The sequence below is a fragment of the Myotis lucifugus genome, unplaced genomic scaffold, assembly GCF_000147115.1.
Source record: "Myotis lucifugus unplaced genomic scaffold, Myoluc2.0 scaffold_11, whole genome shotgun sequence".
Classification (NCBI taxonomy): domain Eukaryota; kingdom Metazoa; phylum Chordata; class Mammalia; order Chiroptera; family Vespertilionidae; genus Myotis; species Myotis lucifugus.
The window spans coordinates 3,980,907-4,004,490 of record NW_005871059.1 but is presented as its reverse complement, the minus strand read 5'-3'; the positions used below and the strand labels follow the sequence as shown (position 1 = coordinate 4,004,490).

Below are 23,584 nucleotides of genomic sequence, written 5' to 3'. Positions count from 1 at the left end.
CTTCGACCGCCAAAGGGGTTGCGACCCACAGGTTGAGAACCGCTGCCCTGAGTGTTCGCTCCTCTCACCTCTCCCACATCATTCCTGGCAACTGGTGGGGGGGGGGGGGGGGGGCTAGTTCTGATTCCTCCTTGCAAAACCGCCTTGTTTCTGGGGAAGTCACAGGCCTTTCTGAGTTGGATTTCAATAGGCCTGTAAATGAAATGGCCTTGTCCACTGTGCACTGTGCGGTGTTAAAGAGATCTGCCCATAGCAAGGGCACAATTAGAATGTAAGCCAGGAGAACCCGTCTCAGCCTGCAGTGCAGGTCTTCTTAACCCGTGATCAGTGAAATGCCCCACCTGCCTACCAAGCCAGAGGACGGGGAGCTTACAAGTGGTACTACTCTTTCAATTAGTATAACCACAGCGATGGGAAAAGTTTAGGGGTTTGAGGCTGGTTGGCGGTCATGGATCACGTGGCTGAGCCTGCTGACCCACTTCTGTGTTCTTTCCTCACAGGAGCACATGCCCACCTTCCTGTTCAATGGATATGAGGATCTGGACACCTTTAAGCTCCTGGAGGAGGAGGACTTGGATGAGTTAAACATCAGGGACCCAGAACACAGAGCCGTTCTCCTGACAGCGGTGGAGCTGCTGCAGGAGTATGACAGTAAGTCCCCCCCCCCCCCCCACCCAGGCAGAAGTGTTCCTTGTTACATCATTGCACTCAGTCACCAGAGGCCTCCCGTAAGCAGCCAGCATGTTCTTAGGTCCCTGGAGTCACTCATATGGTCCTATTCTTTCCAAAGCCAAAGTCCATTTCGTATTATATCAAAAACACAAAGACATAAGTTCCCAGTGCAGACTTTCCTGCGGGAGCAAAAGATAACCTTACTGCTGATGTCTTTTCTGGCGTGATTCTAGGTCAGTGACAAGCGAACTCATTTTTTTTGGTTAATTTTTCTTTGTTAAATGGCATTTAAATATATAAAATAAATATCAGAAATGTAAGTCTTTGTTTTACTATGGTTGCAAATACCAAAAAATTTCTATATGTGACACGGCACCAGAGTTAAGTTAGGGTTTTTCAAAATGCTGACACGCCGAGCTCAAAAGGTTCGCCATCACTGTTCTAGGTACTAGTTGAGGAAAATGCTGCTCTAAGTGACTGAGAATTGAATCACAGCTTTGTTAAGAAATGCAGTAGATGTCACGTTAGGAACTGTTGGGAGGTGTGGTTTCAGCAGGTCGGTGGGAAACCTGGGCCCAAAAGTGATTGGCAGGTGGGGAGAATTACTTCTCAGAGCACACAAGGAGTTATTTTCTTGCTGAATAGGTTGTCTAATGCTGAATAGGTTGTCTAATGAATAAATGAAATTCATCAGCTTCCGTGTAAGAAGCAGGAAGTGGCTGCAGTGAATACATACTAGTAGAGCAGAGAATCCCATATCGCAGGGGCTCGGCCAAAATAATAGCTCATTTTTACAGCCCGTGAACAGAATTCAGCGGGCTGGCAGCTTTTATGAAGTCTGTTTAAATACACTGTATCCTTTGCTCCATTAAGCTAGTCTTATCTCGCTTTTTATTCTTCAATCTGACATCAAAAATAGTCCTGAAATTATTCATCACAAACAGAGCATCCTTTCCAGTTACTGAATTCCAATGCATTTTCTTTCAAGTGCTTTGCTTAGGGATGTCAGTAGCTAATAGCATTTCTGTTGTTAAGACACACCATACCATGGTTAATGGTGGAAGAGAAAAATTGTACATTACTGAAGGCATCAGGCCCAGGGACAAGGACGCACGTGTCTCCGCTCAGTTACTCTCACTCCTGCGTGGGAGGCCCCTCCTCTACACCAACTGATACAGGGGGCCACACACCATCAAGTAGCTGTCTGAACTCTAGATATACACACTGCCTTCAGGGATAGGTTTGGAGGGAATAGTGTTTCGTAGTGAATAGCACTTTAAAACCATGTCTCTTCAGTATTGGAGGTGTGTATTGGGGGGTCTGTGGCCAGGTTGTGTTAAAGAGCCTGGCCTAGTGCCTGGTGTGGCCAACCAGCTGTATTAAGAACAATTAAGGTTAAATCATCCAGTCTCCTGGACCACATCTGCTCTATAAAATAGCTCATTTGCTTTTCCTCAGTTGCTGAGAACAGCTGGTTTATAAACCCAGTCCTTTACCATTCAGAACAGGAGAAGCAATGTTAAAAAAGGAGTAGAAGGCAGGATCTGAGCTGAGTCTCTGTTGTGTCTCATTGGCTCAGACACCTTGTCCTTCTCGGAACCCCAGCCTGAGATTTGCACAGGAGGTATTTTGTAAGGGGGAATCTTTGCCAATCATGATGCTCACTCAGAGGTCAAGGGAGGGCTCTTTGCCGCTTTACAGATCCCATTTCAAAGGTATGCTGTGCCTCTATTTATAACATTCCTAGTGCAGTGGTCGGCAAACTGCGGCCCCTTGAGTGTGGCTCTTTCACAAAATACCACATGCGGGCGCGCACATACAGTGCGATTGAAACTTCGTGGCCTCTCTCAAAAGGCCAAAGAGCCGCATGTGGCTCGCGAGCCGCGGTTTGCTGACCACGGTCCTAGTGCATAAAGCAGCACTTCCTTTTATTGGCTCTAAGACAAGGCTTCCAGGACTCGGGGTGCTAATTAGTGACAAGGCTCTGGGTCCAGATGATAAGGTTTTACATTCAGTGCAGTTAAATTCTGTGTTTAAGAAATATTCTAAGCAACTGACCATTAGAGGAACACAGTAGATATATGTCAAACTAAATTCCTAATCACTGGACAGATAGAGAGATATACTGAGGTCTTAGAGATCTTGCAAGTTTCTAGCTCAGCTTCCACAGTGGCAAAAAGCTCATCTACCAACCTGCCTTGTTGCACCCATGCCTGGGCAATGCCAGCCTTCCTACCGGGTTCCATTTGGAAAAGATTCTCATTGTCCAAAAGCAATTGCCTACAGTGCTCCCACTGTCCCAGGTCTGCCCAATGAAAGCTCTCTTTATGAAAATAATTCCTATAAGAATTTTAATGAGCAGTTATTTCAAATATGCAGAAAGGTACAGAGAAAAGTAAAACAGATCCACATATCCACCTTCTAAGTCCAAGTCAAGTGAACATTTTGCTCCGATTCTTTTCTTTTAAAGAAATAAACGGTACAAGCCCATTGAAAGGCCTGCTATCCAACAATTCCCTTCCCTTCCCTTCTTCTTTCGGCGATAACTGCTCTCCAGGAAATGGCTCATGTCCTTGTGCACAAGAACCTTCTGATGTTTGGATACTCATCAGTATCCAAACATATTCTTCCTCCTTCTGTGTGCATGTGTGTGTGTGTGTGTGTGTGTGTGTGTGTGTGAAAGGTGGGGGTGGGGGTAGGAGTGGGGAAGAGTTTTAGCTCCAACAAAGTCCCTTCAGAGGCAAGTTCAGAAGTCAGCCCAACGGTGTAGTCCTCCCCTCTTGTTTGACTGTGAGAATTCTCATGGTTCTAACACACCTCTTTTCCTCTTTGTACCTTGAAATTAATGATAGAAACTGCAGGGAGAGGATATGGCCTTGATTCTGCTGCACATGTAAGGGGTACCCCACCTCTTTTTTCTCTCCAACGGAGGAAGGCAAGTTGCTTGGGAAACTCTGGCTTTTTGTTTTAGGGAATTTTGCTAAACTTGATAGTTAGGTTTCTGCTCAGTAGTTGCTGACTAAAATCCTTTAGGAAGCAAGTGACAGCAGCCCCTTGACATATGCCTCGTGATTCTACAAATGGACCTGGTTTTCAGGCGATGGGAGCGACCCCTTCCGTCCCCATGATAACTTCGGTCTACCCTGCTGTGTCTGAGGAGGCTGCCATCCCCAAGGATGCAGACACAGTCTGCGTCTTCGTGCAGTGGCAGGGGACAGGTTTTCTGTTTCATTCCCACTGGTCAGCACTTTGGGGTCTGTTTTAGCTGAAGCAGTAACCGAACTGTCTTGCCAAGGACAGATGACATTGATTCCTCTTCCTGGGTTGTAACTGATAGCTCAAAGCCCTCATTTTATAAGTATCATTTTCCTAAATAACACGCTGGGCTAGGACAGAGACCTCTCCAAATCCACAGACTCTTCCACACAATGAGGACATCACTCTAGAATGCTCCACTTCTTGTGCGGGGCAGGGGGGCGTAAGATTTGCTCTTGTGCATCCAATTAGTTTTTCATTCATTATTTAAAAAATAGCACTCCTTAATTTGGGGTCTATTTTAAGGGCTTCCCTTGCCATGATTTCTGCCATGATTGCTGTTATAAAATGCTTTCCATGTGAGTAACACAAACAGGAAGTGGTAAGTGGACGTAGAAGAGGCTGGCACATATGTGGGATGGCAGCCCTCTGCCTTCCCACAATTTACTTTTTTAATGACCCGAGAAAGGGCATCAGATTTCTGTCTGTTGATTTCTTTCTTTCTCTGTGTCTGTGGTAGGAGGGGAGGACAAGTGACGAGAAAAGGAAGGGAAAATAAAGCCCTTCATCATGCAACTAGTTCTTTTATGTAGAAAATGTTCCCTTGGTTTCTGTGTTATGTGCCCAAGCACTTACTCTGTGTAATAACAAAAGAGGTTCTTGGTGTAACCTCCATCCCAGGTCAGGCCACACGTGCCCTTATTGTGCAACGTGCAGAGTGGCTGCTGGCTGGTGAAGCCCACGGGACTTCCCACGGGACTCACTCTAGACCAGTGATGGCGAACCTTTTGAGCTGAGCGTGTCAGCATTTTGAAAAACCCTAACTTAACTCTGGTGCCGTGTCACATATAGAAATTGTTTTGATATTTGCAACCATAGTAAAACAAAGATTTATATTTTTGATATTTATTTAAATGCCATTTAACAGAGAAAAATCAACCAAAAAAATGAGTTCGTGTGTCACCTCTGACACGCCTGTCATAGGTTCGCCATCTCTGCTCTAGGCAGACTTTCACTCAACAGAAGCACCTGCTGCCTTTCTTTAGAATCAGGATGTTCAACTTTCATCATCCACCTTCAGAGGATTTATTACTCAGGGCCCCAGGGAGAGGGCTTCCTGAGCTTCCCCTGCCTCATCCTTTGGGCAGAAATGCTGACCCAACACAAGGGAGAAGGCAGAAGGGAAAGAACGCCCTCTAGCTCAGTCCTCACCACAGACACAGAAGGATTTCTCCCTGGCCCCTCCTGGGTGTAGGGGTTTGCATCCCCTTGGGCCCGCCTTGCTTCATTGAGATAATGCAAGGGCCAGCACATGTCACCGAGGCCAAAGAATGCTTGTAAATTGTAACAAAATTCAGTATTTCATTTGACACTTTTATAATAGCTGCTAAATTTGGAAAGCATGGGACAAATAACTTGAAACACAAATCTTAGCGATTTCTAAAAAGCATAGGTTCAACTGCTACTGTGAAAGGGACATCCTCACGTTTACTTCTGCCCCATGGGACCATCCCAGGGAAAGGACTGTGACTACTCTTCCCTCACTGTTGGCACAAGGCTCTGAGCTCCTCCTGTTCGAGACTGGCCTCAGGCCAGTCATCGTCTGGGTAACCTAAAAGGCATCCACATACTCCAACTATCTACTCTCAATCTCCAAATTTGTCTTCATGTGATAATTTATTTGAAAAGAAAAATATTCTGATCTCGTTCATTTTTATCTCATTGACTTTAAAGTAATTAGTGTTCTTCCAAAAGTCCAAGGCTTAAACACGTATGGTATGCGTGGTGATGGCTGAGGATAAAACTGGGATTTGGTGGACTTGGGAACTCTGCTTTTCATTCCCCTTATGGTTCCATGCTTTGTGCTCACCTTCTCCAGGTAACAGCGACCAGTCTGGGTCCCAGGAGAAGCTGCTCGTTGACAGCCAGGCCCTGAGCGGGTGCTCCCCACGAGACTCAGGATGCTATGAAAGCAGTGAGAACCTGGAAAATGGTAATGTCGGCACAGATGACCATGGAGGCACCGTCATGTGCTTTAGCTAATGACTGTCTTTCTTCCTCCGTCTGAGCTTTGGGGAAATACAGGCAATAGAAGGAGGACATTTTCTAGGATTATTGGTGCTTAATTAAGATCCTCAGGAAGAATGAATATCCTTCAAGAACCTAGGCAATTGATGTTCTTGAGAAATGACTACAGCCGTTTTCCTATTGGTTATCCTTCCGTCCCTCTTACACACAAAGGGAGAGTTCAAGACTAAAGAGACCCTCAACTTCCCATTGTCCTGAAACTCTTAGAATCTTAGCACTCAGTGTAGATCATGGAAAGAGCCGTGAAGTTTAAAGTGAGGAGACCTGGGTTTGAAGCCTGAATAGAACATTTATGAGCTGAAGACTTTGATCGTTACCTCATGTCTTTGAGCCCTCTTACCTCTGAAGTAGCAAGATGAGTTTCTCTTTCATTGATTGTTGTTGGACTTAACAAAGCAGTAATACGTTAGTAATATCCAGCATTTATTCAACACTGACTGTAAATTAATTGGGCAGTGGATTATATATGGATTACTAATTATCACTCAAAGGCATATTTTATAGAAGGAAACTTTAAAGCTCAGAGAGGTTATATAATACCTGAAGCCATGGTTCTTTTCTACTCTGGCTCATAATAGGCTCTCAGACAATATTTTAGACTTTATTTCCCAATACCATAGCATTTTCAAGTCCGTCCTCTACTTAGTGTCATCATACATCGGCCAGTGGTGTCTGGGCTTCATTGAATTGTAAGCCAGAAAGGAATGTAGTTTGTATTTGTTATAATAAGTACCTCCAAAATCCAGGATGGACTAAAATAAGTGGGCCTATTTTTAAACAAAGAAAAAGACAAAGCATACCATGGAGGACCTCTTTGCAAATGTGTGTGCTTATTTATTCTGTGGAGCAAGAATATCTCAGCGCTTAGGACTATCACGTAGGGGCCTCTCATTTCAATCTGAGGATTTCGAGGAGCCCCTTTGAGAGTATGATGCCAAGCCAGGGCATGAGGTTTGGTTCCTTCAGCACCATCATCGTCCCTCACATCAGTTTTTCTCCTTTCGGACATAGTAAGCACAAGGAGGGGCAGCCCTCAGTGTTTTCGGCTGTGCCAGTGAAGCAGGCAAGCTTGTTAGCTCGGGGGTCACAGTTCCAGGGGCTCCTTCAATGAAAAGATGGATGCTGTGGTGGTCTATCAAAGATGACAGTATGAAAACATCTGATTAATATTAAAATTAAGTGAAAACACAGACTTTATCCAAACGTTCATTGCTTCATTTTTTCCCCCCCTGTGGAAGCTAGGTCTCTGAAAATAAAGGGTCTACAATTACATCTTAAAATATTACTTTTTGTTTTTCAAAAATCTCCAAGTTTCTGACCAGAACACAACTACCCACATCTAATAAGGTACTTCCTTCTCCTTCAGAGAGCTTGGCTACGGCTCGGAGTTATGGTCCCCACACTGCATCGCTGAGCCAGCCCTACCCATGGTCTAGTTAATAACTGGAAGTTATCAGAGAATATGTGATTTTGCCCTTAGTTGGAGCATTGAGTCCCATACCCACTGCAAAAGATGGGCTCTTTGAATCAGTGGCTTATAATATATCTTCCATAGTTACATGCACATAGACGACATTCAGGAAACAGTATTGGGACAACAGGATCAACCATAAATTTCATTTTGGAAAGCAGAATAAAAGTATGCAGCAAAGGTCTGAAATTGCCAAAAGTTTACAATTCAAACAAACTAAAAGCATTCCCCCCCTCCCCCCATCTTTTTGGCTTTAACCGCTTAACAGTTAAAGATATGGTACCTTCCCCACCTTTGTTTATTCAAATATTAAATCAGGCTGCACAGTTCTGGTCTAATTCTCACTAGGGAAGTATTTTCATTGAAGGGAGAAACAAAGGTGTGTTTAAAGGAAACAGTGCTTCTAGTTCTAATTTCTGGTTTGTTAGGGCATATACCCACAGCCCTGTTTTGTTTTGTTTTGTTGTTTTTTTAATATATTTTTATTGATTTCAGAGAGGAAGGGAGAGGGAGAGAGAGAGAAATATCAATGATGAGAGAGATCGGCTTATTGATTGGCTGCCTCTTGCACACCCCACTCTGGAGATGGAGCCTGCAACCTGGGCATGTGCCTTGACCAGGAATCGAACCGTGACCTCCTGGTTCATAGGTTGATGCTCAACCACTGAACCACACCAGCTGGGCCTCATTGTTATTTTACTTATTATTATACTCATCTCTATTGGAACACACATGAATCCCTAGCACTCAGTTGGTTGACTAGATTGGTAGGAATTTTACAGATGTCACTGGCCGACTTTCTAATGCTCAGAGGGATTAGAGCATTAAAGGTGCACCTGCGCAAGAACTAGATTAAAGAGGGCTCACTTCAGGTGAATTCAGGCATCTTCCTTCATAAGCAGAATGTGAACATGGAATTTGTACATGTAGTTTATATTGAGAGTATGGGGTGGGGTGGGGGAACACCGTATTTCTAAAACTTATACTTAAGTGGTTTTATGACTTTTTAAACTTCAGATTTAATGTATATGCTTTATGAAGAATTTCCCCTTTCTAATTTACCTGTGATGATTTTTCTACTACTGAGAAATGGGACCATGGTCAGTATATTTAGTAGTAACACTGGGCTAATGATCTCCATGTAAAACTAGATAATAACCTAGCAGTGCCTAATAATGGTAGCCTAGCATGTTGCTAACATACAGGTGGCGAGGTCTGAGGGCTCACATTATTATGCACACAGGAAGACAAATGTCATTTGACTGGGTCTCTGCTTTGCCAAATGCAAAATACTAGGATCTTTTGGCTCATGTTTTATCACCAGGGATCTTCCCCTCAGCCCAGGATCAAGGCACACAACCAGCATGGTACTAACCACAGTGAGAGAAAGAGAGAGAGAGAGGGTTAGATATTGATGAAAACGAAGCATTTAGCACAGTGCCTGACCCACAGCTAGTAAATTCACCGTGAGGCTTAGTGGTTAATATCAGTCAACAGTTGCCAAATAAGCAGATTACGTCTGGTTGATAGTCCAGTTAATAGTCTGACAGTTTGTTTTAATCAGGGCTGTCGTTTCACCGGGAATTAGAACCCTGTCAATATTTTATAGATTGTCTCAGGCAAAATACTCTCGTAAGCTTGTTCACTTATTTGTACCATGGTTGGTTGACTGCTTCTAGGATTCATTTATTTTAGACACACACCACAAAGAGGGGAAGGTGTGGAGGAAGGTGTAATTTGAGAAGTCCGTAGTGAACCTTAGGGGGCGGCACCATTTATGAACCTTTCCCAGCACGAGGGGCACCGCCCCTCTGCAACCGTGACCTTAGGGAATGACACTCACTAGACAGAAATCCCAGCCGTGTGGTTCCTAAGTGGGTTGTGGATGGTCAGCCTCTTCCACACCAATTGCAACTAGGAACAGACTTATTTTGTTACCTGACACAGCGTATTTCCTTCCCACGTAACTCCATTAATTTCGATCTCCGTGAGTCCTTTAATAAGACTAAGAATTTTTTCTAAACGTAAAAACGAGACTGTAGTGACCCTTTTACCGCTCAACACCACGAATGGTGCTGGTCGGCCCTGAGTGTATGTAATTCCATAATGGGATATAGAAGTTGGAGATTTCAGTTATGTTAGCACGCCTGTATGTATCCGATTGATTCGCCTTGTAAGATGGGATTGTAACCCACTTCCTTGTCTCTCAGGCAAGACTCGGAAATCCGGCCTTCTCTCTGCCAAGTCATCAGCCGAGTCCAGCTTGAAGTCCTTCAGCAGGAATCAGCTGGGCACCTTCCCGACGCTGCCGTTACCGAAGTCGGTGGACGCCCTGAAGCAGGGGGTGGAGAACAGGCTGGGCGGCGGCCTGACCCCTCACTCTGTCAAGCGCTGTGATCAGCCCTGTGCGACTGGCTTGAACAAAAACCGGAGAAGCCTCCCCGTGTCCATCTGCCGGAGCTGTGAGACCCTGGAGGGCCCGCAGCCTGTGAAGACCTGGCCCCGATCCCAGTCCCTGGATGACCTCCAAGGAGAGCCTGATGCTGAAAAAGATGTGCCTGGCGCGGTGACAGAACCCTGCCCTCAGATTGTACCGGAAGTGCCACAAAAGACAGCCTCCTCCATCGCCAAGGCTCACAGCCCCCAGGGAGATTCTGCTGTTGACAATGCGTTGCTACTGACCCAAAGCAAGAGATTTTCTGACCCTCAGAAAACGACTACTAAGAAACTGGGTGGCTCGATTACAGCCGCTTCAAGTGGCATGTCACCCCCTCCGTGTTTGCAAAACTATGATGCTCAGCCTCCTAGACACAGTTTAACAAGGACTCCTCTTGAGGGTCACAGAAAAGGCCTTGCTCTTGAAGGAACCTATCAGCCCCCGAACACCAAAGAAGGTGAGCAGAGGGGCCCTGAGGCCGTGACACCAGGCCGGCATCCTACGCAGCCTCCACCTGTTCCTGCCAAGAAGAGCAAAGAGCGCCTGGCCAACGGCCTCCACCCCTGCCCTCCAGGTCCTAGCGCACCGAGCCTGCCCCTGAAGAAGGGTGGCTCCAGCGGCCCCAGCGACTGTCCCTCTCCTCAGGCTTCTGAGCCTCCCTCCAGGCAGGAGCCTGGCAGCCCACCAAGCTCACGGCCACCGCCCTGGCTCTCTGAGCTGCGGGAGAGCGCGAGCCTCCAGGAGCACGGTGTGAGGCTGGGCCCGGCTGTGACCAGGAAGATCTCCTGCGCTCGGGGAGTCGATCTGGAAATGCTCACTGAAGACAAGTTACGAGCTGAAGGCATCGATCTCACTGAGGAGCCATATTCTGATAAGGTATCCAAGGCCCCACTTCACAGGCCTCTGCTTTTATAGTCAGGCGAGAGGAACACCAGTTAACCCAGGAGGCCAGCCCGGAGGCGGGGGCCATTCTGGCAGAGCATGGGGTGGCCGACAGCAGGGGCCTCTGCAGCTTGGTGGTGGCATGATGGGGGCAGAGTGTCCAGATTCAATGCAAATACAGCCTTGGATGTTCTTTTCCTTTCTCTTTTTTCTTTTGCCTGTTTGTTTTCAAACTTTGGCAGCTGTACATTGCAGGGAGAACTATCAGTCAGTACTAGAACTGCTTCCTGAAAGGTTTGGTTTAGACTCTAGAGGACAGGACAGACCTGAGTTCCAGTTTTCCTGTCTTAACTCAACATGTATGTTTTTAGACATTAAAAATTCCTCATTTCATTTTCCTATTTGTAAAATGGAATTGATAATAACCTACATAACTACCTCTTAGAGGTATTATTAGGAACAAATAAAATAAATGTGAACATACTTTGAAAATTATAGAACCCTATTCAGATGTAATAATTGTATAGTACATCATCTTGTATGGATAACGGGGGAAAGATGATGTGAAAATTGCATTGTACCAAGAACACTGAGCTCTATAATGAAAACTCATTTCTCAGTTGAAACAAATAAAGAGTGGTCTACCAATACCACGATGCCTTTGAAGACAAATGAGAATAGATGTAGCCATATGTTGCTCAGGGAAATGCAAGCTCTGTTATAATATAATGCAGTCATAGCATCCTTGTTATAAAATTGTGACCACGAATGCCTTACAATAACGTCCTCCTTCTCCTTAATATCTAGTGAGTAACCCCCTTTGGAATGACGCTGTAACCAACTGGGCTCCCTGGCCAGGCCTGCGGTATAAGTCTTAATAGACGAGGTGCAGCAGGAGGCTACGGCAGAGCAGAAGGCTGCCCTTCTCCCTGCAGTTCAGGAGACGGTTTTCAATAATATTTTGCAAAATGATCAGGTAGAGTGAGGTGAGGGCATTGGCCCCCCAAATGTTGGATGGTTGTGTTCTACTTTAATTATGTTTCAAAATATTTTTTAGAGCTCACGACTACCTGAAAGATGAAGGTGTAAAAGTACTCGGTCTAAAACATTCTGACTGTAGAGAAAACGTATTCACTTCAAATAAAAACTTCTGTTGCTGTTTCCCGGTTGTCATAGCTCAATGTCTTAACCTGCCTTATGCTTGCTGGCTGTCCTTGGAGAAAGAGAGATCCTCGCGACCACGCCTGACACCACATTTCTGTTCCCCTCGCAGCACGGCCGCTGCGGGATCCCCGAAGCCCTGGTGCAGAGATACGCAGAGGACCTGGACCAGCCCGAGAGGGACGTGGCCACCAACATGGACCAGATCCGGGTGAAGCTGCTGCGCAAGCAGCACCGCATGGCGGTGAGCAGCCGCAGTGTGCGCTGCGGGGGCCCCCTCGCCCCGCTTTTGGAGTCCATTTAGTTATAGAGCTTAATGATGCCACAAAAGAACTTCTGTTAAGAGAACTAGATTCATGCCCTGACCACTGAAAACAGTCAGGTTTCAAAACCGCATTGAAGTTCTTTTGTGTCATCAATACTGCAAAGTGTTCTAGTAGGGAATGTGCTATAGTTTAGCCAGTCTGCATGGGTGAAACATTTCGGTTTTCTCCAATTTTTTTTTTTAATGTAGTGAAAAACATTCTTAATACATCTTTGTAGACATCTGAGGTTAATTTCTGAGGATACATGACTTGACAGGGTTTGCTTCCTGGCGACTGCACACAGCCTCAGGGTGTGCACACGGAGCAGTCAGTTACCTTTGGAAGGTGTGGCCCTTGGTCTCCCCCAAGTCCATTTCCCCGTCCTAGCCGATACTTGTTCTTACTGTATCTGGGATTCTTTATAACTATATCGATAAAACGTTTAATCTTCTAGCTGTTAATGTAGATTCAAATACAGTGGAAAATCTGCTTGATAAGCGCACAACCAGGAGTATTTTACTTGTCACCCTGCTGCACAGGGCGGCCCACCTCTTCAGTCACCGTGGGGATCTCTCCTTGAAGAGCAGGTCACCACAAGGCAAAGTAGCCAGGAATATAAATGCTCAGAGTGTGGAGAGTTTGGGGGTTAGATCTAATTCCACGTACCTTCTAGAGCAGGGGTGGGCAAACTACGGCCCTCGGGCCGGATCCGGCCCGTTTGAAATGAATAAAACTAAACAAAAAAAAAGACCGTACCCTTTTATGTAATGATGTTTACTTTGAATTTATATTAGTTCACACAAACACTCCATCCATGCTTTTGTTCCGGCCCTCCGGTCCAGTTTAAGAACCCATTGTGGCCCTCGAGTCAAAAAGTTTGCCCACCCTGTTCTAGAGCCTCAAATACTTCCTTGAAAATTTGTCTCCCCTCTGAAAAATCCAGAAAAGATTCTTTATGCTGCCTGGGTTTTGACATAGAGCATCATCACTTGCTGATAGTACAGCAGTGTAATAGGTTAGCAGTGGTCCTTTTAGGCCTATAAGAAGTAGCCCTCCCATGGCACCTGTAGAGTCTTTCTAAAAATCGTTTTCTTCCTTTATCCAGATCCCGAGCGGCGGACTCACAGAAATCTGTAGAAAGCCCCTCTCCCCCGGATGTGTTTCGTCTGTGTCGGATTGGCTGATCTCCATCGGTCTGCCCATGTACACCAGCGCCCTCACAGAAGCGGGGTTCCGCACACTGGGCCAAGTGCCTTCTCTGTCCCACACTTGCCTTCAGGAGGCCGGCATCACAGAGGAGAGACACATAAGCAAGCTCGTGTCTGCAGCCAGACTCTTCAAACTGCCGCCCGGCCCCGAGGCCATGTAGCCAGGCCCGCGACGGAACTCCCTGGACAAGAGCCACCCTTTCACTGTGCTTATGATGCTGATGCAATTTCTCTTTTCCTGGACATGCAGACCAGATCCAGAAGAAAGGCCAGTGTGTGGCCAGACGGAGCTCGAAACCTTGGCACGGGACCGATGACCCTCTCTTCTCCAGAAAAGCCCCTTTGAGGAAATGGGGGTGGTTCTCTTTGACCCCCCCCCCAAAGAAAAGAGGAGCACTTATTTTTATTTTCAGAACACGATAGAACCAAGATGCCAACTTGCCACAAATGCTGTGCCTCCGGTCTGCCTGGGTGCCCTGGGAGAGAGGGCTGGGGGCAGAGGGAGGGGCAGCCGGTTCCGTTTCTGATGGTGCCGTTGACCTTCTGTCTGTCACCCTGCAGGATCTCCAAGGACCAGGCAGGCTTAGCTAGGCCAAAGTAACAGACTCGGGAGTGATTGTACATCGGTTGACACGCTCATTGGTTCAAAAGTAAGAAAATCTGTCTGCACTAGAGGAAAAAACAGTCCTATTCTCCTTTAGATAAACGAGACATTTTAATAATTGCTTTCTAGCAATCAGCTTTTATTTGCCTTAATGTAAGCTTTCAAGCAGTTATCTAACTAGTGTTCACTACCCTGTAACCATAGTTCCAAGTCTTCAGCTTAGACTGCCATCTAACATATCTGGGATGTTTCCAGCAAAAATGGGCTTTTCTAATGATCTCATTCTCCATGGCTTATTCTGTAGGAGTGTTTATCTGGCACAAATTTCACGCTGGCTTTCAGTTTTTAAACTAGCTACAAATCTAGTGAAGAACTATCTGGAATTCACAAAGGTATCATGTGTGTATATGTGAGTGTGGGGGGTGTGTGGGTGCTTATAGAACCACCTTTCATTTTAATCAGTTTAGTATTGTTACCCTGTTGGTCACTGTGCTGCAGTATTGGCTTGGACTCCTGACTAGGTCCATCCCAAAACTCCGTCATCAGATCACCTTTGCAAAGAGTCATTGTAAGGCTGGTTTCAGAGAGATGTTTTGAAAAAGGGAAGTAGTTTATGAGATGTTTTTAAAGCTTTTTTTCTCCCCTGTTTTACAATTAAGGTATTTTTTTCCTTCTTATTTAGATCATTCTTTTCATTCAAATAAAGGTTCATTTTGGAGCCAGACATACCACATATTTGCCACATATTAAGTATTTGCATATTTTCGGTTGTTTCCAACTGATGTCGGCACATTCTATCCTCTCTTAGTCTTTGTGTCTGATTTTCCAGCAAGCAGAAGTTTAGGCAACTACTCGAATAAGGTTTCCATTTTTATAAGATGACTTGGCTTTACATTCTTATCGTGAGCACTGTGCTAAGCATTGAATGTGATTATTTACAATACAAATTCAACCCAAAACTCTGATCAAAAGTTCTGTAATATTTCATCTACTCGCTAAGATAAATGATTTCCCTCAGGAGGGAAAATAGTGATTTCCTTCATCACAAAGCCATCTTTAGTGTTTGCTTTATATACTTAAATCCACGTTTCGGGGGAAAGAACGTTCTCAGGTGATGTATGTGTTCATGCTTCGGTATGCATTTTTAAAAATAATAGACATTCTTCAATGATACCTTCTGTAGGGTGCCATGTGAAGAAGTTGTGGAAATCTAGAATAAAAAAGCAAAAGCTGTCGAATTTCTATGGCACTCTTAAAACAGCCCATTTGTCACCTTGGGTTCTGACATCCCGGTTAGCATAGTCCATTTGGGAAGTAAGGCGGATGCAGTTCTGTAACCCATGGCGTGGTGGAGGCGGGGCTAAGACGGGCTTCTCACCTGTGTTTGCAGTAAGCTCAGCATGACGTGAGGGGCCCTGCTCATATTTAAAGCTGAGCAAAATGACCACGCATAAATCAGGTAACAGGGGAAGGAGAAATCTTGTGTGGATTCCCACGTTTCAGTTCCTTTTCACTGTAACATTTTCATTTAAGCAAAAATGGCACCAGAAAAGGGAATTTTCTGCACTTGAGCTTTTGAGAATGCCAAACCGTATTTTTGTCACTCTTCCTTGGAAATCATTGCCTTTGCGTACAAACCTCAAATTCAGGGACCACGAATAATTGTCGGTGGGAAGGTCTTCCTAATCTTAAAGTTCTGAGGTGGTTTTTACTTGATTGTGCTTTTTAAAATCCTTTGTTTTTAATTGTTAGTATATGTTGAGTCTTCTTTTGCTTTAAACTCTTAACTTGATCTTAGAAAAAAAAAAAGCCTCAGTGTTTGTGTGTGACAGTTGACTGAGGTGGTTTGGGGCTGCCTGCAGGTGTTGGAAGACAGGTGGGAGGTGTCAGCAGTATCCAGGTTTAACCAGTTGCACTTGGTACAGGAGGTTGAGGAGTCGGTGGAAACGGTTGTCTAGGGAAAGCACAAAAGAAACCTGGAGAGGCAGTTAGGCTCAGGTAGCTACACATCCGTTGTGTACATTTTTGCTTGGAAGCTGTCTAGGAGGAGATGCAGCCAGCCCCGACCACGACTGACATTCCCACAGAGCCAAGTAGGAGATAGATTTCTGTGGCCTGCCTGCCTTCTTAGCAGAGCCCGTTCCTCCCACCTGAACTGGCGGCGGGTGACATTGGCAATTACTGGTGTATTGGTAATCCGTTCCTGACATAGCAAAGTTTGCTTTCATACCAGCAGCAAAGGGAGTCAGTTCACCAAGTCACTGCTGCCTGTGTGTACTGTATTCTTTACAGAAAAATAAACCTAGTCGTCTGAGTCCAAGTTACCTTGATTTTTAAATTGATAGAGAAAACAAGAAACTGTCAAGCAAGTTATATAACAACTAACAACATTGCACTTTCTGTATATGAAATCAGTATTTAAATAACTTATTTTTCTCCATTGCTGTTTTTAAACATTGTAAGTAGCTGTAATATACCAGTACCAGTATGTTCTTGCAATTGCTTCAGCCCAAGAAAGCTGTGTATTGTTTTAAAAATTGTAAAAATTATTGTGATGATTCATTTAGCAAAGAGAAAGGACGGAAGGGTTTTCCTATGTATCAAAACTTGTCTATAATTGTCATCTATGTACCTAGAAAAAAAAAAGTAAATAAATTTCTTCAGTTGAATATGCCTCTTTTGTTGTTTCTTGGGTATTTCAAATATGAATGGAAGAGAAGTGAAAAGGAATTCATAAAGTGTGATTTAAGAGAAGATATATTATAAAAATAGTAGTAACTGTATATTACTCCTGCCATAACACCCCTCACTGTCTGACACACACCAATTCTCTTTGCCAATGTATTGCAATTTTTTTTCAAATGTTGCCAAGTCAAACCATATAATCATAGCATCTTAAACCTTGAAGAGATTGGTGGAAGGCATTGATAGTCTAAGCCAGTGATGGCGAACCTTTTGAGCTCAGCGTGTCAGCATTTTGAAAAACCCTAACTTAACTCTGGTGCCGTGTCACATATAGAAATTTTTTTATATTTGCAACCATAGTAAAACAAAGATTTATATTTTTGATATTTATTTTATATATTTAAATGCCATTTAACAAAGAAAAATCAACCAAAAAATGAGTTCGCGTGTCACCTCTGACATGTGTGTCATAGGTTCGCCATCACTGGTCTAAGCCCATCATTTTCAGATGAGTTCTGAGACCACATAGGTGGTTGAATTGGAATGATGGCCTATTCTTCACACTTCTTCACCTGCTTTTAAATTCAGTCTATCTTGGATGACTTACATGTCAATACCCCTAATTCTCTTAATGGCTGTGTAATATTCCATATGCAGATAATTTATTTAGCCAGTACTCTGACAAGTTTTTGCTGTTATAAAAAAGCTGTTATGAATACAGTATCCTTATACTTAGCATCTGGAATGGCTGTGTTAAAATTATGTGTATTTTAAATTTTGATAGAATAATTTAAATCCACTGGTGGGTTTCATTAAAAGAAGTTTTACCATGACAGTATAGGTTTTATTTATAAACTAGAGATGTGGTGCATGACATTCGTGCACTGGGGGAGAGGGGGGAGGGTCCCTCTGCAAGGCCTGTGCCCTCTCAGTTCAGGACCCCTTGAGAGATGTCCACCTAAGGCCCGCTCCTCGTGGGGAGTGGGCCTAAGCCAGCAGACATCCCCCGAGGGGTCCTTAGCTCTGCTGCAGAGGCAGGAGAGGCTCCTGACCCCGCCTCTGCACTCACCGGCCATGAGCCCAGCTTCTGGCTGAGCTGTGCTCCCCCTGTGGGAGCGCACTGACCACCAGGAGCCAGCTCCTGCATTGAGCGTCTGCCTGCTGGTGGTCAGTGCACGTCATTCGGTAGATTTACATATTAGCCTTTTATTATATAAGATCATTGTCTCCCCCCCCCCAGTCTGTTTTATAAATGGGGATATTTCATATACTCTTATTCAGGCGTGCACCTGAAATGCTGCATTGTCTTAAAGAACTAACCATACACATCAGATCTGATTGCTCTCAAGATGACTCCTAAGATTCAATAGCTCAACTCCAAGAAATTACCTTTTTCTTACGATTCCTTAAGAAGGTTTGACTGGATTCTTGGGTTTATTCTAACCACACACTCATTTGGAAGCCTTGGAATAATGACTTTCTTTACTCTTAGACCCACTCAGAGCAAACACAGTGCTTCCTGAGAGAGATGGAGACAAAGGAGAGGCAGGTGCTCACTCAGACATAGATGCGGACACCTCATCAGGGGATGGTGGGCAGCACTATTTGGAAGCATTCCCATTCCTCATGCAGCACCGCTCCAGCACTGTCCGAGAACTCAGAAAAGGGAATTAGCTGTCACCTGTGGTACACTTTAATAAAAACTGAGAAGTCCTATCAAACCCTGTTTGAGTCCAACATGGAAGGAAGGCCACCAGGACACATGTGTGGGAGCCAGTGAAGTGAAGACTAACCTGACTAGAGTTTACCACCATCCCATGCATCCTCAACACCTGGGTAATGAATGTGGTCATAGCCATAGGGGAGAGGTATACAAAGGGCCATGGGGCCCTAGCCAGTTTTGCTCAGTGGATAGAGCGTCGGCCTTCAGACTAAAGGGGTCCCGGGTTCCATTCCGGTCAAGGGCACATACCTGCGTTGTGGGCTCAATCCCCAGTAGGGGGTGTACAGGAGGCCGCTGATCAATGATTCTTTCTCATTGTTGATCTTTCTATCTCTCCCTCTCCCTTCCTCTCTGAAATCAATAAAAATATATTTAAAAAACAACACAAACACAAAACAAAAACCAAAACCAAAGAGCCATGGGAACCAGAGGAGAAGCTGCCTGTCTGAAGGAGAAAAGGCCGGAGGTGGTAGTTACGTGGATTATAACGGTGTGCCTGTGTGCTAAGAGCATTAGATTCTAAAAAAACACAAAGTCTTAAGAAGCACGAGAAGCTTATCTCTTGCATCCCCTAACTCCTGGCCCTCATCCCAAGTGGCTTTACCTGCTCCCACTGAATAGAAGCATTGGAACCATCATGGGCCCCCTCTCTGGTTCTCCTTTCAGCCCACCTGCAAATTCCCTGCATCCACACCTGGTCCTTCCTCCTTGCTTCAGCGATGGCAAAAGAGGTGTCCCTCCATCTGTCTAATCCTCTACTTGTGTTTAGGATCCTGTTCTGGGACATCCTCACTCTCCCCACTCACCCAACATGTATTTTCTCACTTCTCTGCAGCTTCCCCTTGAACGTGGGTTTGCAATGGCTGTTGCTGCCCTTTCCTGGAGGAGGGGTGCTCACTCCCAAATGCCCCCCTCTTTTTGGATAATCATACTGTTTCCTTTGGGAGAATCACCCTCCCCTGCATTTCAAGGGATCCTGGTGCAATGTCAGTCGTGGTGTCCCACAGCCCCTCTGAACAGAGTACAGCTTAGGTAGGGCATTCGGGTTCCCTTTCCCCAGAATTGAGCTCTGAGCTGAAAGTCAGGCACATAAGATGGAGCTGAGCCATGTTGATGGTGGTGACACCTGAGTCCACATGTTCAGCAACCGAGGTGCCTTATGCCTTCCTGTCCTTGCCAAGGCTTGTTCAGCTTTGCCTTTAATTCCTTATGCTGATGGCAGCAAACATTTCTCCTCATGCACCCCTAAAGTAATATTCCAGAAAGAAGGACTCCCTTGCATATTTTAATATTGCCCTCCAAAAGTTTTGAATCATGAGGGAATAGTTACAAGATTATACATTTCTAGTTTACTATAAGTATTTACATTTTAAAATAAAACTGCAACATTACTTTAAAATGTGTACCTTCAATGGGAAATAAATCCCATAGCAGTTTAATACCTACCGTTGTCCACTGAAAGCACACAAGAACAATTTTAAAATTGTATTCTTTTCTCCTTGAAACCCTCCATCGATTCTACTTCCTCCACACACTTTTATTTCCATGCAATGTATTTTTATGGGTGTATTTTTGATCATCCTATCACAGTCCCCTCTAATAATGTATTTTAATTAAAGTTTAATTTCTTTTGGTCACTAAGCTCTACTTGTAAAAAGAAATCTGGGCTTAATTATCCTTACTGTGATTATTAGCGATCAATTTATTAATATATATTAATAAATTTAATTTATTAAATTTATCAATTTATTATCATCATTTTGATAGATAATGATAAAAGTGAAAGTATTATTGAAAATGCTTGTCGTTTGACGGATGGTGGGGGTGGGGCTGCCTTCTGCGATCTTGGTTTTAGATGTTGCCACACCTGCTGTTTGAAGTCTGCGGAATTGCTTGCAGCCCAGCATTTTTCAAGCTGTTTAGATGGATGCTTGTGTGTGAAGTGGGAGAAGGCCGTTGGTAAACGAAGAGATGGGAAAGGCACACCAGCCGCATGATCCTCGGGCAGGTCAGTTTTAGGACTAAATGGATCTAGAAGCAGATTGCTTCATTAAAGCAATCCAAGGAAGAATCAGATGGAACCCCTGGGTGGTAGGCGACACGGTGTCCTTCCAAAAATTCCTTTCTTGCTTGCGTTATGTTTACTGCTTATTAACTACCTCCTCCTGCTGCAATTTAAAGTCCCGGAACGCACAGGTTTGCTCTCTGATGAGCCTGAACCTGTACAGTTGATTGACACATAGTACTTGTTGAGTGAATTACTGTTCCTGAACCACAATGAACCCTGAATGTTAAAGCGGGAGATGATCGATTTTAATCCTCTCCGTTTACAGGTGAGAAACAGAGACCCAGAGAGGTAGCAGGAGCTGCTGAGGCCATACTCAGGTGGCTAGTGACAGAGTAAGTGATAAAGAGGCAGACGCTCTCTGCCACGGCTTCACTGGAGGGTCAGCATCTGAGGCTTAAGAGGAAATGAGAGCAGGCCAGAACTTCCCAGCGCTGCTTCCAGCAAACACGGTCTTGCTGAGGGAGTAGCTGCTGCAGCCTGAGACCACCAGAGGGCACTGATGCACCAGGTTGAAGGCCGAACCTGCCTCGTGCCTGGCGGGAGAGGAGAGGAGGAATTTCCCAGGTAGGAAAAGTGCCCCCACCCCCCACCCCCGCCCCCGTGCACAGCCAGGGGGAGCAGAGGGCGCCGCCAGCCCCCAAACGAAATGAGGCGGCGGGAGGGAGAGCAGGGCGGGCCTAATGCTCCGAGTTATCAGCGAGACCTAGAGCCTTGCAACCAAACCGCTGATTAAAATGCCATTGGAGAGGAGAATACTGATGGGTGACCAGTACGACTTATACTAGTAAAATCCGCTTCATAAACATCGTGGAGCTCTTGGCTCCCTGCCTTGCTATTTCTTTAAATACCAGAGCGGAGTGACCTTTTGCTGCACGGGGTGCGGTGGGTGTCATTGAGTGCCCAGGTGCCCTGCTGCCTGCCAGGAGCAAGCTGGGGGAAGAAAGTGTTCAGGTGACCCTAAAACAAAGACCTAAACTTGAGATGTCTCGCAGTGAGATGGGAAACTGGGCTCATTTGTTTGTTGGGTTTTGTGTCTGTTTGAGTGGCATTTTATTGCTGTGGCCCAGGATAGCCTGACATTGTAAGAGCAGTGGCCACCATTCAGTCCCGATGCCCACTGAATTTTACATCCATGAGAGCGTTTGACCTTCCCAGCGTGACTCTGCAGTAGACACTGTGAACCCCAGTTTTCAGCTGAGGCCTGCAGTCACGGAGGGATAGGCAGAAGAGAAGAGAGTTGACGGTGGTTGTTTTATTCTGATGCCCTTTGGCTTAACCCCTACTGAGCAGCATATTAAAATCACCTGGTATATGAATCTGGGTTCCACCAGGGAAGCAGCGTCAGCAGGAGATATGTATTAAGAGGTTTATTGCACAGATTGGTTTGTGTGAGTGTGGTGCTGGCCGGGCAAGGCCGAAGTCCACAGGGCATGTTGCCAGGGATGGCAGGCTGGACCCCTCGGCCCGGGCTGCAGCTCTGTCCACAGGCTCTGTGCTTGTTCTGGGACATTGGGCGGGTCCCTGCCCCACTCAGCCTCCTTGTCATCATCTATAAAAAAGGAAAATGGGGGAAAGACCCCAACTCCCCACTGACTTTTACTCAACAACCATTCTCCTTCTTTCTAATGATGAAATCTGTTTTGTTTGGCCTCACTATTCCCAGTGCACAGGGATGACTTGTGATTGTCCTGGCCATGTGGGCCCCTTGAACATGGGTGATCCCCATGTTCATCTTGGCTTGCATTTCTCTGGGTACCCCCTTTAACAGCTTCCCTTGCAGCCGGCAGTGGGCACAGGACCCACTTCTTGCCGTTGAGACACAGGCAAAGTCGATAAAGGCCTTCCCTCACCACTAGAGAGTAAGCCCCTCCTCCTGGGCCACCTGCAGTTGTGAGAGGATGAGAGGGCTGTGGTGATGGCAGCCCCCTGGGCCACGATGGAGGGATAAGAGCTCACACACCACTGGGAGGAAGACCAGAAGAGGAGGCAAAGCTTGGGTCCCAGATGCCACTGTGGAGCCAGCACATCATTTCCTACCTGTGATTATAAAGCATTTGCTGAGAACAGCTGCCCCGATTAGCAGTCTTCAGGGAGGATAAGGGAATGAATCTGCCGCCATCTCATTCCAGAGATGTGGTCTCTGTGGAGCTGATGGTGGGATTCTGGAGATGGACGATTCTCCACTCAGTGACCCAGCTGAGCATGTCCTCCACCTGATCCTTGTGACTCTGCATGTAGAAAACCTCTTACCACAGGCTCTTCCCTGAAGTAACAATTCTGAAAGTTGCATTCAGGGCCCTCCACAATACAGCCATTCCCTACCTCGGTTAGACATGCCATGACTCTTTGGTGTCTCTGGAATATTCCATGGTGATTCCCATGTTCATCTTGGCCTGAATTTCTTTTCCAACTTAGAATCCTCTCTTCTCCTTCTTTCTCTGTCTGAATCCCACCATCTGAAGCCAATCTCCTCCTCCAAGATGTGAGCAACTCTAGTCTATACCACCAGACAGCCTGACAACCCAGAGCCCATCTCATGGTGCCCTTTGCTAGAGCAATTGAGCTCAGAATTTAGAGGAGCCCTTAGAGAGGGCTCCAGATGCCAACCCAAACCTGGAAAGCATCTCATTTGTCCCCCCCCATTAGGTTTATTGAGATATACAGTCATCCTCAGCATCTGCAGGGAATTGGTTTGAGGATGACCCCCCTAACCTCCAACCAATACATACAAAACTCTATGGATGCTCAAGTCCCTTATATAAAGCTAGAGGTCCGGTGCATGAATCTGTGATAACTTGGCCCAGGATAGCCTGACATTGTAAGAGCAGTGGCCACCATTCAGTCCAGATGCTTGGTGGGGTTCCTTGGCCTGGCTTGCACCCTCTCACAATCCAGGACCCCTCGGGGGATGTCCGAGAGCCAGTTTCGGGGCTGAGGAAGGACCGTGGGAGGTTGGCCAGCCAGGGAGGGACCTCAGGAGGACTCCAGAGCATATCTGGCCTGTCTCGCCCAGTCCCAATGGGCT

General features: G+C 45.6%; 1 protein-coding gene across 17 annotated transcripts in view; it reads left to right on the top strand.

Annotated features, from left to right (window-relative positions):
- Positions 1-16,756, top strand: part of SASH1 (SAM and SH3 domain containing 1) — a 290,860-nt gene extending 274,104 nt beyond the window's left edge. For 16 of the 17 annotated variants that reach the window (XM_023750149.1, XM_023750155.1, XM_023750156.1 and 13 more), the window contains 5 exons: positions 501-651; positions 5,807-5,920; positions 9,697-10,799; positions 12,079-12,210; positions 13,377-16,756. In XM_023750149.1, coding sequence (XP_023605917.1) covers positions 501-651; positions 5,807-5,920; positions 9,697-10,799; positions 12,079-12,210; positions 13,377-13,640 — 1,764 coding nt within the window. In that variant the 3' untranslated portion in view covers positions 13,641-16,756. Of the gene's footprint in view, positions 1-500; positions 652-5,806; positions 5,921-9,696; positions 10,800-11,612; positions 12,042-12,078; positions 12,211-13,376 lie in introns of those variants that run through there. The other variant, XM_023750158.1, reaches the window with a different exon arrangement.
- The last annotated feature ends 6,828 nt before the right edge of the window (positions 16,757-23,584 follow it).